Consider the following 21,251-nt stretch of genomic DNA (forward strand, 5'->3'; position numbering starts at 1 on the left):
ATTGGTAGTGGTGGGCATCTTGTTTTGAGAAGGAAGCTACATTTTCAACTTATCGTGTTGAATTCGGCCTCCCTACTACCATGAATCCATTGGAGGCCACCAACTGTATCAACCACACTACACCACTGCGTACGTACTCCTCTCGGCCCACATTTTTGCCTGTCTTGGTGCTGGCTTTCCTATCCGAGTGTGGAATCTTTGTAGGATTTCAGCGAAGTCCTGACAGAACCTCCCCGCTAAAATGTTCCCCTGGTTTAGATGGGAGGCGAAGGTGAAAAGCTTGAACCTATCGAAAAGCATGGTCAAATGAAGCAGGGTCCCAGGACCCATCTGCATGGCAATAACCCTTACAATCAATACGGTAGTGTTTTGGGTTCTGCACTCATATGAAATAAAAAATTACACAGACTTATTCACTATTATTACACTATACTACAAGAGGGGTGAGAACGAGGGAAATGGGAAAGATCAGGAAGAGATGGATTCAAGAGAGAAACGAAACACGGGGTGGATTTGCCAGTGCGTTGGTAAAGTTAGTTGGACAGACAGAAGTTTAATTACAGCCGAAATTGAGAAAGCCCTTACAGAATGGACAGCTATGCAGAGTACCTGATCTTGTAAGAAGGACCCAGTGAGTTATGTACATCTACATATATGTTGTAAGTGGCTTTAGTGCTATTCAGGTGAGAAATTACATCCTTGCAAATGATTTGTAGAGAACATACCAACGCATTTGCATAAAGTAATGGAGTCAATGGTAGGTCAATGGGTAACGAACGTGGGTGAAAACCAAAAGAAAAATGGCGATGGTTTGATGGAACAGTACAACAAGTTATTATGTACAAATTCTACAGTTGGAATCCATCAAACCCAGTCCTCTTTGTATTAGAATTATCTCAGGCATTCGGGAGGATTCACACAGGTAAACACACGTTGGTTTACTTGTGTGAATCCTACAGAATGTCTGAAATGTACTTCACCAGTTACTGTTTCTAGGCATTTCTCAGATAGACTTATATATGTTCTTTTTCATCCAAGCACAGCACAATGTTTTGTGACCAAATTTCAAGATCATTTTTCTGCAAAGAAAATTAGATACTTCTTACATGTTAGTGGCCCTCCGGAAGCTATTGTAAGTTTGCTAAACATGTGTTGGACTGATGTTCTGCACAATTGAAAAAAATGAATTATACAAATATATAGGAATGGATTAAAAAAATCACTTCTTAATAGAATTTCAACTTGAGCCCCTTGAATTCGATGTTTGTTTTTGGTTTGAGTATACTAGTTTGGGTAAACCAGTATAAAAGGAGGATCTATATATTTGATACTTGCCCACTTTATTGAGTTGTGCAATGTCTTGCATGGAAGTTTGGGCTAGAGAAGATTTTCAAGGCATAATATGTCTCATCTTGATGAATGACACAGTCACTACCCAATTTAGATGAAGGAGGATCGACAAAGTCAATGGGTATAGTGTACCAAGCTTGTGAGGGAGTAGGAAGTGGTGTATTAATCCTATCAGTTTTATGTTAGAGGATTTAACTTGAATACATGTGATGCATGTTTTTACATATTCTCGCACAGTCTTTTGGTGGGTAAGCCACCAACATAAACAAGAAATTAAGTTGCCAGTTATTGCTTACCAGGATGCCATTGCAACAGGGGTGTAATCACATCACTGGAGTATCACACCTTGCAGGTCTTTAGTTGATATTCTGCCTAAGAAACCATGAATGCGTTTACGGGTTTGAGTTCTTGGTGCATTCAGGCATTCTTAAGGATTCTTTTTTGAGATTTTTGTAGTTCTTTTAGAAATCTGTCTGAGAAGTAGAATTAAGAATTGCAGCTAGCAGGTTTTTGAGAGCTGTAACAATGATTCCTTGACAAAGCATTTGCATTTTCATGTTGGTTGCATAGCTGAGAATTGATATCAAAATTGAAGTGGAAAATAAAAAAATTCATTGGATCTGGTAATAGTTTTCCATCCTCTTGCCTTTCGATAAGACCAGGTTTTTATCGTCTAACCACACACTTGATGATTATCCTCCTCCAGGTAATTCTGTATAAACTGGCTGTGTAAGTTGGCAAAGCCTATAAAGCATTGGATCTCCTCTACACTTGTTGGCACAGGCCACTATTGCAATGCTTCCATCTTAACTGGATTCATGCTTATTCCAGTTTCTGAGTTCACATAATCCAAGGTGACAGATGCTGTTTTAAACATTCATTTATGTAAGATGACTTGTAAAGAATGTTTATGTAATCAACCCATTATCCCTTGGACATGTTTCAATGTTCTGCTAGTGTTTTGGAGAAAATAAAAATTTCCTCTATATAGACCACTACATACTGATCAAATAAACCTTGCATGATATCACTAATGAAGTGGTGGAATGCTGTAGAGGCATTACTGAGGCCAAGGGCATGAATAAATATTCCTAGTGCCCATATTTAGTATTATAATTAGTCTTCACTCATTACCTTCTCAACGCAGTACAAGACTGTAAGCTCCCCTCAGATCAAGTTTGGTAAACCGCCTTGCTGTATGTAACTGATCTAGAAGCACCGATATGAGGGAAGACGATATCTGTTTTCTATGGTTACTGCATTTAGTAGCTCTTTAGTGTCCACACATGGACACAGTTCACCTGTTTTATATGGACACGAAAAAAGATGGAGGCTCCTGCAGGGAAGCATGTTGGCACATAAAACCATTGGCTAGATGTACTGTTTGAGATCTGTCTATTTTTTTGTGTAAGGGCATAAATTTGGCTTTTAGGAATCTTGGCTTTCAGAAATAGTTTGATGGCACAATCATAAGGTCCCTGAAGGGAGAATGTGATAAGCACACTTTTCACAAAAATGCTCAAAAAAACTCTGAAGGGCCGAAATCACAATAGATTGTTCAGTAGTCACTTGTGTTTGTCATGACTTATAATGTAGCCTCCTGCTTATGTTCTGAAGCAAAATTATTAGACTCTATGGAATGTTAAGTAATAGGGAAGCAATGTTTTAAGCGAGGAGAAGAGAAACAAATCATTCCTTGTAATTAATGTACAGCTTATGCCATTGGAAACATGTAGTTTCAAATGTTCTGAATAAAATCTCCAGAAGTGAAGTATTTTCCATCGATTTCTAGGATAAGCTCTACATGATCCTTCTTTATCAACCAAATAAACTTATTAGGAGCATACTGTTTATTCATAAAGACTACCTCTGAATCTCTGTAATCCAACTGTGCAATAACACTTCAAGGGCCTTCTGGCTGAATAAAGTATTATGTCCAGGAAGATATATGCATGGTTTTCAACAGGATGTAATCCAGAATGACCCGACTCTTGCCTGTTTCTGAAGAAAATAGCCCGCTTGGACTCTGCATGTGATTATCTGTCAAGCAAAAATCTCCTTACAGTTGTTGCATTATGTAATTTCCTCAATAGTGTGAGTGAGACCTGCAAAGGACCCATCTTCTGCGTCCATGGCACATCTGGCAAACTGTCAAGACCACCTATGTGAGGAATGCAAACATATGGCTCCTCTGCCTCCCATTAGCATGGCACGTGAAAAGCCTGTGCAGCACATCAGATTTAGGGGACACAAGAGATAAGGAACGAGAAAAAGAGCAAAGATGATATCTCATTTGTCGGAGTGCTGTAATAAAGGTATTAGTTATTATAATTATATGTCAGCACAGTAGATCATAATATAGTTTTTAGCTCATGCACATGTATGACAGAGGATATGTAATCCAGGTATCATTTCAGTATAACAGGAATGTAAATTGAGTTCATAAACAGTAAGTTCAGCCCAAATTAGAATTTAGAATAGTACGGTAACCTTAAGAAACAACCACAAATAACAAAGGGAATATCTTAGGGAAAGGCGGATAAAAACTAGAAACTACAGTGAAATCCTCTAGGAGCTACAGCACAAATCCTACTAACACACTCAGTTGCAAGCAAGGAAGTGTGAAGCTCTGGCTGCCTTTCAAACTTCTTTGCCTCTCCTTGGCCAAAAGTGGAGATAATCTCATGATAGGTGCCATCTTGAAATGGTTTGTCTAAATACCAAAGACTGGTAGCGTTGGCGTTTTTATTTTGGGAAGAATCCGACTTTTTAACCCATTATGTCGCACCCGACCTCCCACCTGCTACAAATTTTCTGGATTTCTCCACTGTCCGCTTCCACTCAATCGTCAATGCCACTGCCTACTTTTCCCTGCCAGCTGACATCTTCATCTTTCTCGGTGCTTATCCTCTTTTCTGGGTGTGGGATCTGTGTAAGATTTCATGTGAGTTCCAAAAGTTTCTCAACTTAAGCTTGGTTCTCATTTGTATAGTTGTATTACACCTTAAAAAATTGTGAGACTTTTCTTCTGTAAGTAAGACCTTTATTGTATGATTATTTTAAATCTTTTACAAAAACAACAAGAGTGTAAGTTGAAAGCATAAAATCTGATTAAAACGACATGTATAAAAAGCAGAAATACTATACAGTGACTAAAAACAGTCCATTTAGTGGCAGCATGTGCAAAATTTGGCATGGGGGCGTGCAAAGTACAAATATTGGAGGTGCTGGGACATAGTTTATTCAGTTGACTCTTCTCTGGCTGTTCGTATGAGCATTTCAGCAGCCGCATAAAACTTCCCAATTAGTGACAGCTCCATCGGGACTATGGTGGTGTAGATATGCCTTAAGACTTTTCTTCTGTAGGAAACTATAGACCATACATATAGGCTTACATTTGACACATTGTTCAGTTTGAAACAAGATCATCTCTGGACCGATGAAGTGTTCTCACCAGAATGCTGCTTGCTGGATGATGCAGTTTCTTTTTAATATTTTGTTATTAACTTTTCTCATATTAAAGTCCAGACACCATAAAAAACATGCATACATCATACAAGAGTGAGTAGCTGCTCAGAAATCCATCACAGTACATCTGTGATAAAGGCCATGTGAAGAGTAAATGACAAATTGACAATCTTCCTGCATCATAAGATCTCCGTGTACAATGTGTTGGGACAGTCAGAATTCACCAAGAGTCAAGTGCAGAAGATAAGTTCTGAGTAGCTTCAAAATGTTTTTCGGGCAAGTCTTTGATGCTGCTTTTTAAAATATTTGCTAAAAATACCTTGATATACCCTCCTTGGATGCATAGTCTAAGGGTTTCATTTTGAGTAGTTTTTAAAATGTAAAATTAGATGCAAATTGATGTCTGTTTTAATACTTTGAACCCAATCCTGAAAGAGTGAATATACTGATCACTCATGTTTTTCATGTGCTGTTTCTTTAAGGTCCCTCATAGCTGAAATTTTGAGTGTTTTATGGGCAACACCATCACCAAAAGTTGGCTGCACACAGTATTCCGAATTGCCTATTGCAGAAGTGACAGTCTGGTGCTAGTACATACACAATGCTTTTAGACTCAATATAACTTTAGTGCTTAGAAGGACCCCCTTAAGTGATGAAACAAAGCTTATTACTGCTTGAGTTCTATTTTTCATCTTAAGGTGCAGGAAACATTTTTTAAGACTTTATATAGAATACACCATATAGAAGGGCTATATTTCTGCCAACTGATCATGACAAAAGGCACATTCCAAGACCTCAACGGTTTATGCTTTCTGTTACTATCATGCTAATTGAACATGCTTTGCATATATGATTCTGATAGGATTTATCCACCCTCTTGATTTGTAAAGCTATTTATGATCCACTTAATTTACATGTTACAATCCAAAGAATTGAAGAAGCTAATACTGAAGGCTTCAGATAAATGCGAAATAACAGTGAGGATAATGTAGATCGCTGGGTTAGTCTATGCACCTTTATTTCTCAGGATACATTGAAATTGTGGTATGGGTGGCATTGTTACACATTGGATCCTATCAATAAAGAAATACTGCATTGCTTGGTAGGCTTCATTGATCTACCAACATCAAATGGCTGCTTGGCAGTGCTCCCCTTTCAACATGATACAATTGTCATACCTCAATGACCTATTTAACTTATTTATAAGTCCCTATTATATGGTACAAAAAGTACCCAAGGCCTGTATGTTAAGTGTCACAGGTGGACTGCAGCACCCATTGTGTCATCCACTACAGTGACAGTGTAAACATGACTGCAGGTCTGCAATGTGTAGCCTTGCTGTGCTGATCTGACCTGTCAAATGACCACTTTTGAAAGGGATAAACCTTTCTTTCTAATAGGAATGTCGCCCCTCAGTAGGGCTTACTGTCTGTAAGGAAGGCGCATGGTATTTAATTGTAGGACATATAGAAGATTAATGTTAACCATATCCTTACAGTGAAATGGCCCTAAAAGCAGAATTTGCTGTTCGCGTGGAACGCATTGGGAATGGGATACAATATTACATTTAATATTGGTATATCCGGCTAAGAAACAGATGCAAACTTCATTTTTTTGAATTTTTGAAAAACTTTAATCCACCGGTGAGGTCGGATTTGTCCTCAATATTTTAAAAAAAGGTTCTTTTAGAAAGTTACCTGTTCCCTGCCTAAAGCCTCTGGGTGCTGATTTGCATTAGCCAACTGTCACCTGACAGCTGAATAAGCTCCCTTGATGAGGAGTGAACTTTCTTCAAGAGCTGAGACAAAGACCTTGGGTGATGGAAGGCCATCTGTTCCTCTGGCAGGATCACCAGTGCCCAGGAACTTAGCTAAATCTGCCTGCAAAAAACCAGGCCTTTTGAAGTTAACGGCTAGGCTTGTCCCCTCCTTTGTCCTTCTAGTGAGCCAGACACCAATCCTAGTTTGAGAGGAACTGCCCTGAGAACCTGTTTTCAGTGACTATAGAGAAGGGGTTGCTCATTTCCTTGGCCACATCTCTAAGGTGGGCACATGGGAAGAATTGTTCTGACATATTGGTTTTATGTAGAGGGGCACTGTGGGAATGTTTGCCCCTTGGGAAGTTTTACCCCATTGGTTAGGGAGATGTCAGGAGTCACCCCCACCCACAGGCTTATGGCAGGCATAAATGTGGCACACACATTACACTTCTCAGAATACGTTCTCAAACTGTGGAAGAATTGAAGAGAACTGGATCTGCTGTTTGTCACCTGAGAAGAGGCAGGAAGACTGAACGTATTTTGCCCTCTTGTACTCAGGACACAGAAATGGACTTTAAGGGTCATAAGGCTATTTAAGCTACAGGGACACAATAAGCTACAAGAGACCGTTTCTGCAATTTTCTACATGTCCATTTCCAAGTGGAACTGTCCTAGACCCTGCTGGAGTGAGTCTTGACCCCCGAGCACCTTATCTACCGTTCCCAAGATCCTGAACCCATGACTGTATCAAAGTATACGCCTAAGTTTTCCTGGAATCTGGAACTTAGAAACCTTTGGGCTTCAAAGATCTCTGAAAGACTAGGACCAACCTTGCAAGCATATCTGACGAAGGTACGTTGACGATGGACCAAAGAATCATGTTACTCTCCCCCTATGAGCTATACCGCAGTAGCAAATCTAATTCAGTTGAAGCTCGGGGAGAAGGTATCTGGCCTCCTGGAGCCCTCCTCTGGTAGAGCCTGTAGCCTTGCCCCGCTGGAAGAATCCAAGCTCCAAAAAAGTATCTACGTTTGAAGGTAAAAATCTTCACCTGGTGAAGGCTCCAAAAGTATCTGGCCATCGAGGGACTTCCCCTTCAAATTTAAATTTCTTTAATTCTGGGCTTTCTCTCCAAAAGTCAACAGCTTCACCGACAACTCATCCAGCAGTCCAATGACGTGGAGCCCTCTTTAGCCACAGCCAGCTGCCTTGCCCCACTGAGGATTTTTGACTTTCCTTTCAAAGCCTAAGTCTGAAGGTAAAACTTCTGACTTTGTTGACCCTGATTTCTGTATCCGACCAGTGCTCCATCTTTGTTAGTTAACAGTCCAGCTCAATCAGATGACCGCGGTTGGCACTTAACTTTTTTGCCATTATGTTAAACCTTTAACATTAGAAATTCATATTTCAGGTTTCCTTTATTGGATTTTTGTCATTTTGATGTCATTTCATTCAGTAAAATTTACTGGGATGGTTGGGATTTTTCTTGTGTGGTGTTTTGGCTTTATTACTGTTTTGCTACTTAACACATCTCCTCTCAGTTAAGCCTGTCTGCGCCATAGCTACCAGGAGTTGACCGCTGGTTAATTTAGTGTCTTTAAGGGTTCACCCTGACAGGAATTGGGTTTATTAATTGTCAACGAATGCCTTAATTTCTTACAGATACTATATTTTGTTCCACTGGTGCATTGATCGGCTGATAATTCCTTTGTGTCACCACTAGATAGTTAGGTAACCATGTTCTATATTCCTGTCAGTAACGGGGCTTTCAGAGTGCTGGGCACTTTGCCTCTCCTGATTATGCTATGCACTTGTTCCTCTATACTTTCGTCTGTCTCTCCCTTTTTGTGTATCTGCATGTGGGTACTGTCTGTGATCGAATGTGCATGTTGTCTCGCAAGGCAGGTATGACTGTGAGTTACCGTTCACCTCATTGTATAGAATATGCCTTAAATGTATGTTGTCTTTGTGTGCATGTGGGGGGAGTGCCTCAGTTCTATGGTACCTATGAATTAATTTTGGTATGTGTGCAAGTCAGCCTCTGTGTAGTGGTGCCTTTAGGCCTCTTGGTCTGTGTATTGGTAAAAGTATATCTGTTTAAAAAAAATGGATGGTGTTTTTTACTTTGTGTGCATGGAGATTGTGTGTCTGTTGTCATGTGTTTGTGTTCCTGAATTCCATGTGCCAGTCACTGGTCTGTTTGGATAGTTTTATGTAAAATGGAGGAGGTAGAGGATATTTAACAGAGGGTGAATCCCTGCCTCCCAAACAATACATCATATGAAGAAAGGTAATCCTACTTATTTTGTATGGGTGGGAGACCAAACAAGTCTAGGATTGCCTCTGGGGATACCCTAACCAAGCTAATTCCCTCTTCCTGAAATACAACGATACTTAAAATGTGTTGTTTGTATGTACTCTTGTTAGGCATCTAATTAGTATAAAATAAATTTTATTTGGAAGCCTTCACTTCTCAAGACAGTATCTGGGATGACAGTTGCACCAGTCAGTTGCCTATGGATTGTACCAATATTTTAAGTATAGGGCAATTTTCTATTTTTTTTGTGTATAAAAAAAGACAGTTTGTCATGTGATGAAACCCAGTGTAGTAAAGCATAGTGGGGGGTCCCCCTCAGATGGTATATATCGGGGACCACTGCGGTGTTCCAGGTATGCTCTGTGTTTTTCGGTAGGCCCCACACCCGTGAAGCGCTCCAACCAGCGGACGTACAGTGATAAATTGCTCTTCACTATCTCCTCATGGGGAAGAACCAGAAAGATAACGAACATGCCCCCAAAGAGTTTGTTCCTCGCTGGTGGTGGTTAAGCAATCGGTGGCCATCAGGACTTGTCGAATTCACCCTGGGGCCTCGCAGTGCTCTGGAGAATCGATGTTTGGTGGCCATCTTTGTCAGCACCCTGACTCTGCCACATGGCGAAATAGTTCTATTTAATTAGGTAGCAAAACATCCAGAAAGGTCTTCTAGAATGAGGCTTGGAAACCGTCGGAGCCAAGGGCTTTCCTGTCTTTAAGAGATTTGCTGTCTCTTAATATTTTGACATCCTCAATCTTTTTATTAAGTTCTTCTTGTGGATCTCTTGAAAGACTCAACTCATCAAGATACATTTGACATATATCCATAGCCTTAAAGGAGTGAAAGCAGTCTAATATGTTGTTAAGATCCACTAGTATATTCTCATGTGTATATCTGATGGCTGGGATGCAGGTAGAATTCCCTGTACATTTTAGTATTAAAGCCCAAAAATACCTACCTTATTACATTCTAAAAGGTGTTTTGCTTTTGTTTCATCAAACCAGACAAAAGCTGTCTCAATCAGAATCTTATTAAAGTTGTGATTGAGAACTTCTTTTAATTTAAGAAAAGAGCCACCTTCTTTCTTCAGGCCAACCAGCTTTGGCTACAAGAAGACTGAACTACATGAAGTACACGAGTAACTGCTTGTTACCTTGTTTTTACTTCCAATAATTCTTTAGCAACTGACAGCATGTCAGATTACCCTTAAAGACATTCTCAAATTCGGTTCTGAAGATGCTACAATCGTACAGGATGGAATTATCTTACCTTACCAGTGGAATGGCTCACAAATCAGCGTTCGTGCGCAAATAAGAAACAAACAATGCCACCCTTGAATGATTATCCCGAAATGCAAGTGGACGACAGATGAAATTCAACTGTACCTTCATGAAGAAAATATATACTTTTGTAGAATTTCTCATTAACCTTTCTTGGACTGCCAAAGAAGCAAGAATGTCCTGTCATGTGCTGTCATGGGTAGCAATATTGGGGGCAGAGTAGGTTGTACCCCTACACTTGGGTGGTGATACTCTCCCAGTTGGAATTGCGTGTGCAATACTCTATTCGCCAATGCTGCTGTCTCAGTTCATGAAGCAGTGACCTCCTGTTGGACTGATTCTGAGGTGTCGAGTGTCTATGTTGATATCATGCCACGCGGGTGGGCACAGTAGTCTAACAAGGTTTAACACCCTCCACTCAGGTAGCTTGATGCTTTGCATGGCCCACCTCCAGGCATCACTAACTCTGTCATCAGAGGGAGAATGTGGAACCTGTGTTCTTTGACATTACATCGTCTACAATATGCACCTGTCTATCATCACCTAATACCTTTTCAGTGAAAGCCTTGCAACAATCTGCCAAGGAATATGGCACTTACAGAACATTGATTAATTAAGTCTTGTTTGTTGCGTTGTGGAGTTCTGAGTCTCTAGCCCACAGCAGTACCATGATTAAGCCATGGATTGCTCTGTGTTACTACCCTGATTATCAAACGCTAAAAACGGTTCCTTGTTTCAGAGTTTGGAGTCGGCAGAACCGGGAGCCATAGGACACCGTAAGCGAAAGACTTCAGTTGTTAAAGTGGGAGCTCATTTTCTTGGGACCCTCTCACACAATTACGACCAACTTTAGTCACTAGGGTGGATCGGGTAGAGAGATCTGGATCTGCCTCTGCTTTCTAATGAAATTGGCAGAATAGGGAAAGCTCATAGTAACCGTCCATGCTGATCTGCTTTTAGGGAGAAATGCAGTTCTGATAGGTTGGTCATATATGCATAACACGCCATATGTTTTGCTTGCAGTTCAGCACTGCCTTGCCAATATTTTCAAATGCGTATGAATGCCAAATTACGTCCTTCATGTTTGTAATAGTAGAAGGAGTAAATCACCCATCAGAGTAACATGCCATACAAGCAATGAGTAACATATCTCTTTAACCCTCAAACCTTGGCATAATTCTTTTAAACCTCTTCAAGCTGTACATTTACCTTAACAAAGAGATTCCCAAGTGACATTGTCTAGCTACTGTCCTGGTACTAAATCTGCTTTCATTTAATTTTCTAGTATTGTAGTTGCTTGGGTTCCAGGAAAGTGGAACAAACAGTTGAGTCAGTGCGAATCAACTTACAAATATATTGGCTAAATGCAGCCTGTGGTTGGTACAGAGCTTCACCAGACTGAGGTTGAGTTTGCTGTGGGTGCTGTTTACTGTTAGAAAGGAAGTGAGCTAGTAGGGCAATTGTATACAATCCTCCTTGTCACCTCTCGTGATAAGCTCTGATTGTTCTTGAAGGATACCTCCTGCATCCATTAGATTGTAAGGATTTTGTACAGGCTATGAGTGACAGGTGATATTTATCTCTTTTAGGTTTATATTTATTTTTGTCATGACCAATCTTCACAATCCATTTAAAAAAAAGCAGCAATTGGGGGCGTGGCCAAGATGGCGGGCTGGTGAGACGCATCTCCCTGTGGCTCCCCGCTCCTAGCTGCTTCGCCCGGTCACTTATGCGCCTGAGGCCCCGGGGCGCCAAAATTACGGACGGAACCGTAGGTATGCACCTGCGGAGGTGTGATTTACGGGGCTAGTTGCCCGGACAGCGGATTAGGAGGGCTTGGAGTTACAGAGCAGAGGGTCGAGAAATGGCGCTCTGGCCAGGTTAGGCCTGCAGGCGCCGATGGAATTCGGCCAGGGGATCGCCTGGCGGTGTTTATGGGTGCTTGCAGGTGGCGGGTTGAGCGGCCTTACCTCGGCGAGAGCAGCGGGGGGAGCAGTGTCATTGACCCAGAGAGTCGCTCCAGAAGTACCGACGCTACAGAACAGAGGTGGTCCCGCACCCGGGCACAGAGAGGAACTGCTCTGCAATCGAGGCCTAGGAGCAGCAGAGTGGCCTGCCGAGCGGGAAGAGAGCTGAGCTGGGGACGCTTGCAGGGCCATCCGGTCTGGTTCCGCCCAGGGACGGGGACGTGCAGTACACCTCGAGTGGCCATACAATAGTCTGGGCCTGACGCCGCTTGTCATAGCCTGCGTAGAGGACCTCTTCGCGGCCCGACTTCCCCATCCAGGCCCCCTTGATATCATTTGGCTCATCTGTCAGGGAGGAGGTGTGGCCGCGACGGCCTGACCGAGGTGGGGTGCTGTGGCGGGCTGAGCAGGGAGTTCGGGCCTCTGAGGTAACCGCTCGTGGGGGGGTGCCCTACGACTCCAGATACGGGGCCTGAGGCTAAAGCAGCCGGCACGGTGAAGGGGGCTGGGTGAGGCCCAGTGGCACACACTGACAAGAGGGCACTGAGGACCACCGGGATATTTCACATTGCTAGCGGTCCTACTCACAGCAGCTGGCCAGGGTACTCGACTGGCGCACGGGGATCTGTGGAGTGAAGGGGGCGGCCACGTAGTTGGGTGTGACTCCATTGGTAGAAGTCAGCGGTGGCACAGCACTGCGGAGATGGTACTGCCCTTCCGAAGCTAACGACCCAAGTGGCGACTTGGACAGCTCTGGCGAGAGCAGCGGGGGACTACGGTCCTGGTACGGACTGGACTGACTCGGGAGGACCACAAGTGCCAACACGAGGGAGACGACCCTACGGCCAGATCCATCGGCTGGCGGCCGAGGAGGCACAGGAGACCGGAGATGACGAAGTGTACTGTGGGCCGGCGATCATTCAGGAGGCGACGCCCACTCCCGGATCTCAGACCCAGGCCACGGATATGTCCTCGGTATGGGGGAAGAAGGAACGGACTCTGAAGGAGATGCTTTCTAAAGGTGTCATAGCGGGGCAGAAGAGGGGCCGGTCACCTCCAACACCAATGTCGCAGGTTGATCTGCAGGGGGCGAATGTCCCGATTACTCGATCTTTCCTGGAGACCCTATTTAATACTCCGCAGGAGGATTTCCAGACGCTCAAAAGTGAGGTCGCAGGGGGGGGTGAAGGAGATACGCCGCGATGTTGATGCGATTGGCAAAAGAGTAGCTACCATAGAAGATCACGAGCAGACCAGGGACAAAGAAATAGCACAGCTTCAACAGGAGGTGATTTGTTTACGGGATCAATAGATTGACCTCCAGGCACACACTGAGGACCTCGAAAACTGCTCTAGGCGGAATAACATCTGAGTGCGGGGAGTTCCTTCAGACAAATAGGGGGCGGATGTAGTTACCTACTTGCAAGGGATGTTCCGGGACATATTGGGAGTTCTGCCGGACTTTCAGATCCGCATCGACCTGGCGCACAGAGTGGGCCTGCGACGACGGGCCCCCGCCTTCCCACCGGACATCTTAGCCTTCCTTCCTGCGTGTATCTTACGAGAGGCCAGGGCGAAGCATCCGGTCAAATACCAAGGGCACTTCGTTGCTCTCTACCAAGATCTGGCCTTCATAACCTTGCAGAAACGGAGGGAGTTTAAAGTGGTGACCGCACATTTGAGAGAACAAGGGGTGGCTTACTCTTGGGGTCATCCTTTCCTACTGATATTCAAATTGAACAGTAAACTACATCAGATCCGGTCTCTCCAAAAAGCATGCAAGCTCCTAGGTTTGGAGCACCCCAGCACTGGAGAAGCGGCCAGCCGGGAGCGGAGGCCTTCGGCGGAGTGGTGGAGGAGAGTTGGGAGGAGACGTTCGCCTGCTCATTGGTTGGGGCCGGACCCTAGTACTATAGTGCAGGAGCGGCAGGCGGCTTTGGAAACGGTCCTCAAGGATATGGCATCCCTAGACTGCTCGTGACTTAAGCAGGGGCCATCATACGCCTGGTAGTTGGGCTGGATCGTGGGGGTCTGCGGGGGGCCGGGGAAACTTGGACCACAAATGCTCCCTATCTCTTCATTTTCCACGTGCTCGCGGTCATGGTTAGCGAGCATTGGGCACTTCCGGGGGGTTGGAGATTCTAGGTTGGGGGGGAGGGCGGGAGCTGGTGGGCTAGGAGAATGGGGAAGGAGAAGGGGTTAGGGCAGGGTCACTTGATGCAGGGGCAACAGGGGACACGCACGCATACGCGAGGATCTGGGCCACTCAGACGAAGCAGGCAGGCTCTATACTGGTCCTATGTCACATTCCACCCTTCAGGTAGTCACCCTCAATGTGAAGGGGATTAATAACTCTATTAAACGTAGATCAATATTGTCCTATTTAGAGAAATTGGGGGCCGATGTGTGTCTCATTCAGGAGACCCACCTCCTCCCAAAGGATTGCCATCGGATCAAGTCCCGGGCTTTTCCCCACCAATTATTTTCTTCCACAGCAGATAAAAAGGTAGGGGTGGCCATTCTAGTAGCCAAGTGATTTGCAGGGAAGGTAGGAGACAGAGTGGTGGAAATTAAGGGTCGCCTTTTGGCTTCTAGGTTATGGATCGGGGGCTCGCCCCTAGTGTTAGGGTCTATATATGCGCCCAATTCTGGCCAGGAGGCGTTCCTGACAGCGTCTCTCTTCAAGGTTCTGTGTTCACAAGATCGGCTTCTAATGGTAGGCGGGATCTGAATCTCGTCATGGACACAGCGTTGGACAGGTCCAGCCACCGCTATGCCCAAACAGGAGCACTGTCAAATGCAGGGAAGGAATGGTTGCAGTTGAGTGGGTTGGTGGACATGTGGTGGGTAGCTCACCCACACTCTTCTCAATTTTCCTTTTATTCACATGCACACCACACTTATGCCCGTCTTGACTATCTCTTAGCCTCCACCGAATTGAATGAGTTAGTGGATGTAGTGAATATCATACCGGCAGCATTATCGGACCATGACGCAGTGACAGTGACTATTAAGATACCCTTATTACATAGACAGAAAGGGTGTTGGAGACTCCGGGAGAGCTTGCTGCACAGGAAGGGTGTGACACAACAGATTCATAAATGTATTACAGATTACTTGGTGTGGAAAGACATCCCTGACACTTCCTTACCTACTTTGTGGGGGGCACTTAAGGCAGTGGTGAGAGGGGAACTGATAGCTATCTCTGGAGCGGAAAATAGGGAGCGGAAAGTCAAGCGGGAACAGCTCATGGCTCAAGGGTTGGAACTGGAAAGGGTCCACGGCAGGACAGGCGCGCCTCGGGTTTGGCGCCAACTGAAGGCAGCCAGAGTCCAACTGGCGGGGCTCGATCTCGACTGGACTAATACGCGGCCCTCCGGCTCAAGCACTCCTACTATATCGGGGGGGACAAGACGGGGCGTATGTTGCCGAGTAAGCTTAGAGCCCGCACCCAACAGACGAAGGTTCAATCTCTCCGGATGGTTCGAGGGTAGGTGGTAGAAGAAGATGCCGAGATTGCACAAATTCTTTGCTGCGAGTGTGGGATGGAGTGGCCACCAGACGACGGTTGACGTCCTTCCCCTCCCCCATGACTCCTTTATTCGCTAAACGAGAGTTCACTCCGGGGATGGACGAACAAGCGTTCTCGGCGTGGCGTGGGTCGGCCCGCAAAGCGGACGGGCATTTGTTTGATTTGGACGGGATTCTTCCGTTCTCAGAGGTGCGCCAGAATCATATCAGTTCCAATACTTTCAACTCCCCCATTGGCTTCTCCAACCAGAGGTGTGGCCTAATGCGAGCAGGACTCTAAAAAAAAATACGAAAAGTGGCGGGTGACGTGACGAAGCATACAGACAAGAAAATGATCTCTGAATTGTATGACATGTTGCGTCCCTCAGCCCCTTCGCAACCCACTGCTGGTCAGAAACGATGGGCGAGAGAATTGGGGAGGGAGCTTACAGAGAAGGAATGGAGGGATATATTTTATAAGGCCAATCACACGGCACACAATACCGCCAGTAGGGAATCAGCGGTCAAGATTGCCACCTACTGGTACTTGATGCCAGTCTCTTTGAATAAGGGGATTCCGGACCGCAGTCCGACTTGTTGGAGAGGGTGCGAAGAGGAGGGTACACTGGTACATCTGCTATGGGACTGTAGGGAACTGACGAGCTGCTGGACTAAGATACTAGATGATATTGATAGACAGTTTGAGACTGAGATACCGCGGCTGCCGGCGTATGTGGTGCTAGGACTGCCTAATTCATTGACTTATCCTTTGAAATCTAGAAGGGGGAAGCATATGGGGCTGGCTCTGGGGGCCGCAACTCAGCACATTTGATCACTTTGGGGGTCGTGGGCTCGACCTACAACCATGGGATGGTTACATCGGTTGTGGTATATCTTGGGGATGGAGCGGATTCATGCTTCCCTCACTAATTCTGAGGAACACTTTAGAGAAACCTGGCAGCCCCTAGTCTCTCTTTTGGCTAGAGAGCTGAATGAAGTAACCGGTCCAAAATATCTTCGCCCTCTCTGTCTCACAGAGTCAGGCGAGACGGGTACGGCTACCTCAGGGGCTCCCAGTTTAGCGTTCCACCTACTTGCCAAAGGTGGGATAGGCTCTTAGCACACCAGTTCAGGGGAGGGGGGGGCGTTATTGATTTGTTGAATTCTTGCCATGTTTGGGGGGTCGGGGGCAAGCCTCAGGCGATGCTATGATAAGAACCACTCTCCTGGAAATACCCGTTAGATATTTGAGGGCCTCCAAAACGATAATTCGGATGGCAAGACATGCCGGGAGGGAACGATACAGCGAGTTTTGGGTGCGGGGAGACCAGCTATGTATGTGGTTTCCACTTTGCGAACTGTTACTGCAACAAACTACTTGTAACGGGCACTATGGTCACAGCCGTAATCACAGACATAAAAGATTTACGGTTCTTAGTCACAGGCACCCGCAGGGGGCGGGATGGGAGGGAGGAGTTGTTGGGTTCTTTGTTTGAAGTAACAAGTAGCATAATGGCTGACTCTGGCCAAATGTTGACGCCGGTTCGGCAGCAATCAGAGGCATTCTGTTTCCTGTGAGCGTTACTCCAATAATAAAACAAATTTAAACCAAAAAAAGCTACAATTTCTTGCATTAATGTTACATTTATTAGGGCTTACAAACTATACAATCAAGTGCATTCTCTGCAAGGCAGCATTTTCCTTACAAATGCCATAATGTCAAGTATCACAAATATTTACCTGGGAGTATACAAACATAAGTGACATAAACATGAGTGATGTACAAAATAAAAACAATGTATGATCAAGTTGCAAGCACATGCAAAACAAAATGTAAGACTGGACCAGAAGAGGACGAGGAGCTGGGAGAGGTTTTTTTTTGCATTAGAATATAAATTCACTTGGAACATTTTATATGTGTGTTTGCCAATGAATTATGATACTTATTCATAAGGTTCCAAATATTATTTATTTCTAAATGTGTGGATTCATTTTTATTGTTGAAGGCATCAACAGAGCATAACTTTGTTATCGTGCCTTTACAGTTTGTCAGTTATTTGGATGTGTTAAATGATTGTTTGTGTTTCATGTTGTGTTCTGTAGGATCCACAAACAGCCGTGGTGCACTGGGAGCCTTGATGGCATGTCTGCGGACAGCCAGAGCTCATGGGCACATGCAGTTTACGGATAACTTTGTCTGGGTGGAGCAAGTGTCAACTGGAATAATACGGCAAGGCTTAGTTCACATACATGATCAGGTAATGCAGAACATCCAGTGTAGTTTATTGATTCTCTATGCACAGCCAATAAGACAAATAATGATTTGTGTCTTTTATGATGCTGTTTATCAGAATGATGCATCCTAGTGGGATATTTTGTAAAAGACCTAAATGTTTAGGTGGTTTGCCTTATGCCTGTTGTTACTAGCTACACTGATCAAATTACTGCTTTCAGCAAATTAAGTAGGTCTAGTTTCTAATGCCTTATACAACTGTTGGCCTATGCATGGTTTGTGGGTATCTGTAGTGAAAAATATTACAATGACACATTCACTGTCCCAGTAACTCATGTGCAGCTCTGCAACACTTTAACTCTTACTCACTTATTGGGAGTCAGTGCCTATAGAAAGCAAATTATCTTTTTCTCAATTGCCTGGCTACTCATCCTTGATAAAAAGGTTTGTCTTATCCTCTTCGTTCTTCAATAGTATCTATCATAGCAAGTTCAACCAAATGCCCTCCTGTCAGGCATCGCTACCAGTGATCCCATAGAGTTGCAAGGCATCCTTCTGGCCAGTTGCCTTCAAATATCTAAATGAGTCACCTACGAGACATCTGGAAAATCATCTCACTGGCTACCATATGTGAAGTTTTTACACCTTGAATAGATACTAAGCACTTTATCAAGCACGATTGACCCTACCTTAGTGTTCAGAATAGTGTTATTCTGCCCTTGGGCCCAATGGATCCTTCATGTGTTAACACACATTACGGCAGCCAGACTCGTTGATCTATCCCTTGTCCTACCTCAAGTTGTCACAGAAGTCACACAAGATCAGAATGCCTTTCAACAGTGACCAACAGCCTCACCTTCTACACCAACTGTGTTGAAAAATGTATTTACTAAGCTTTCCCTGGCTTGGTTTTGGCATTAATTACTTCCTGCGTGGGCTAGTTCTATGCCGTCTATAAACCGCTTCCGAAAAAGGATGTTTCTGATCTCCAAGGAGTCCAGAACTATCTCACTATACAACGTGGCTCATATTTAGTTGCAGATTCCAAGATTATGCTTGTCTTCAAAACTTGGCTTCTAGTCAAAGAAAGGGATTAGATTTTAACATAGTACCTAGTTTACAAAGCACTCCCAGAGATCTCTTCATAATTATCTAGTTGACCAACCCTTCAGAAGCTTGTGATCAGCCACCCGGATCATGCTTTCCTCCTGCTCAATGATTATAATTGCCCATTGTAGAACCCCTGACATTACAATATGCCCTCAAAATTAACCCTTCTCTTCAACCTAAAACTATATACTGAATTCTTTGGTCCACTTCACCTCGAACTTTGTCTCACAAAAAGTCTCCTAAGTCCAGACCTACTATTTCCCCGCAGTGTCAAATGAGTGTGACCAATCTTGTCCCATACAGGAGTTTCTGCTGTAATCCGCTATATAAACAACAGTCACTTGGAGTAACTTCACCATTCTGCAGCATGGCAGACACCTCAGGTCTCTTCAATACTTAATCCTACACCTTGCCTGAAGTCCTCCAGGTTGCGGTTACTTGTATGATGTGCTTGAAAAACAAAATACAAAAATAATGTGCTTCACTAGCTATAATGTTTTGAAGTTAGTGTTTGTATTGTAAAATGGTTAACACTAACCCTTGCTTTTGTCCGGAGTCCCATGAAGGTTAAAACAAAAGCCAAACGGGTCACAAGCCTCACTCAACTATCCTTAACTCCCTCTCCACCCAACCCACCTTCTACAATTTAACCTCAACGTTGTACAAATGAAAAGCACATCTCAATTCCCACCCATTGATGTACATCTTCTTGGGTTTTTTGTCTTTGCTTTCTATATCCTTCATTCTCCTCCCACCTAAAGTTCTATACTTTTAAGAAAACGTTAAATCTTTCCTACTTGCACACATTTATTTTCATTTAGTGTGCCTCCCGGATAGTGGAGTGCTTCACATGAAACAAGTTATATGGACTTGAGTGTGGAATTGTATAAAATATCTACTTATCCCAGGAACTGAAGGCTTCAGAGATTTAACTCTTCTGTTAAAATAAAAAATGATGTGTCCCCTTTGATGCCATGCAGTCATGTCACAAATGATGGCAACAATATGAGAGAAGCCTTTATGGCTATGTTCTGGGTTACGTTAGATCAGGGTTTGAATTCTAGCAAAGCTCTGATTTTGCCACCTCTCCACAAATCTACACATACTGGGCTTGGAAGAAGGTGGGAAGTGATAGTTCAAGGGTTGGAAGGTCCTGTTGAGTCTCTGCATACCTGCAAACTAACATGTCTAAGGTATTGACCAAATCCTTACTAATGTCAACCCGCATTTGAAAAAGGTAGGAAATTTGCTCCTTACAAGGTAAAGCTTTTTCCAGGGTGTGAAAAAGGATGTGCAGTAAAGTGAATTTGCACTCCCTCAGCAGAGCTTAACATAAGTGTGTATATGTGTACATATTTGCTGATGTGAAATGGAATTGACAAAAGTTTGCTACGAGTACTTTTTTTTTTTAGGTCTTCTTCAAACTCTTGTGAATTACTGGAAGTTGTAAATCTGCACCAATGCACGGGGATTCTACATTTGGGTGCCCTTTTTTAAATTTCTTTAAGAATTGACCCCCTAATATATTTTCATGTTTCCCTTGAAGGGTTTACACTGAGTGTCGATTAATAATATTTTTTTTAAACATTGAAATGCATCAAGCATGTTAAATAAATGATTACTCATACAAATGGTATTTTAGTTTAGCGAAACGTTTTCGAAGATATTTGTTTGTGTACAATTTATTTGGAAGCAAACAATCATCATTCTTGCTTTTCTGTTTATGCTTGTATTGGCATATAATCATGAAGCATTTTGGTAACATTATAAATAGCCCCAAAGTGTTGCATTTTGCAAATATGCACAATTTTTGGACTGGTGCTGCAAGCTAAGCTCACAGCTGATTGCAGTTCCTCAAAGCTCTTCCCATAACAGTAAAGGTTTTGCGCTGATCAATCATATATACAAGTTTGAACAACTTAGGATATAGATACAAACCTTACGTTTGCAGCAGATAATAGTACTGCAAACTGGCAGATAATGAGTTGTGCTGCAAGGTGTTTGCCCTACTTGTCCAGTGGCCAAAAACATTTAAAACGTTGTTGTCGACAGCATAGAATTAGCTTCTTACAAAGATATATATGTAGATTGAGACGAAGAATCGATTAATAGTTAACTATGATAAGAATGCAATGGATAGCATATGTAACTGTAACTGGCACTAGGATCATCCACGGTTTTCAAGTAGCAGAATTGATTTGCCTATTGTGTTTCTTACTCGTCCTGTAGTGTTGAGATTGCTTGTTAAATAGGACGACA

The 21,251-nt window shown here is 43.6% G+C and overlaps 1 protein-coding gene across 6 annotated transcripts in view; it reads left to right on the forward strand.

The window, feature by feature from the left end:
* Nucleotides 1-21,251, forward strand: part of THADA (THADA armadillo repeat containing) — a 1,526,823-nt gene that overhangs the window by 184,576 nt on the left and 1,320,996 nt on the right. For all 6 annotated transcript variants that reach the window (XM_085612787.1, XM_085612792.1, XM_085612789.1 and 3 more), the window contains one exon: nucleotides 17,753-17,907. In XM_085612787.1, coding sequence (XP_085468913.1) covers nucleotides 17,753-17,907 — 155 coding nt within the window. The remainder of the gene's footprint in view (nucleotides 1-17,752; nucleotides 17,908-21,251) is intronic.

Source organism: Triturus cristatus, chromosome 6, assembly GCF_964204655.1.
Source record: "Triturus cristatus chromosome 6, aTriCri1.1, whole genome shotgun sequence".
NCBI classification, from domain to species: domain Eukaryota; kingdom Metazoa; phylum Chordata; class Amphibia; order Caudata; family Salamandridae; genus Triturus; species Triturus cristatus.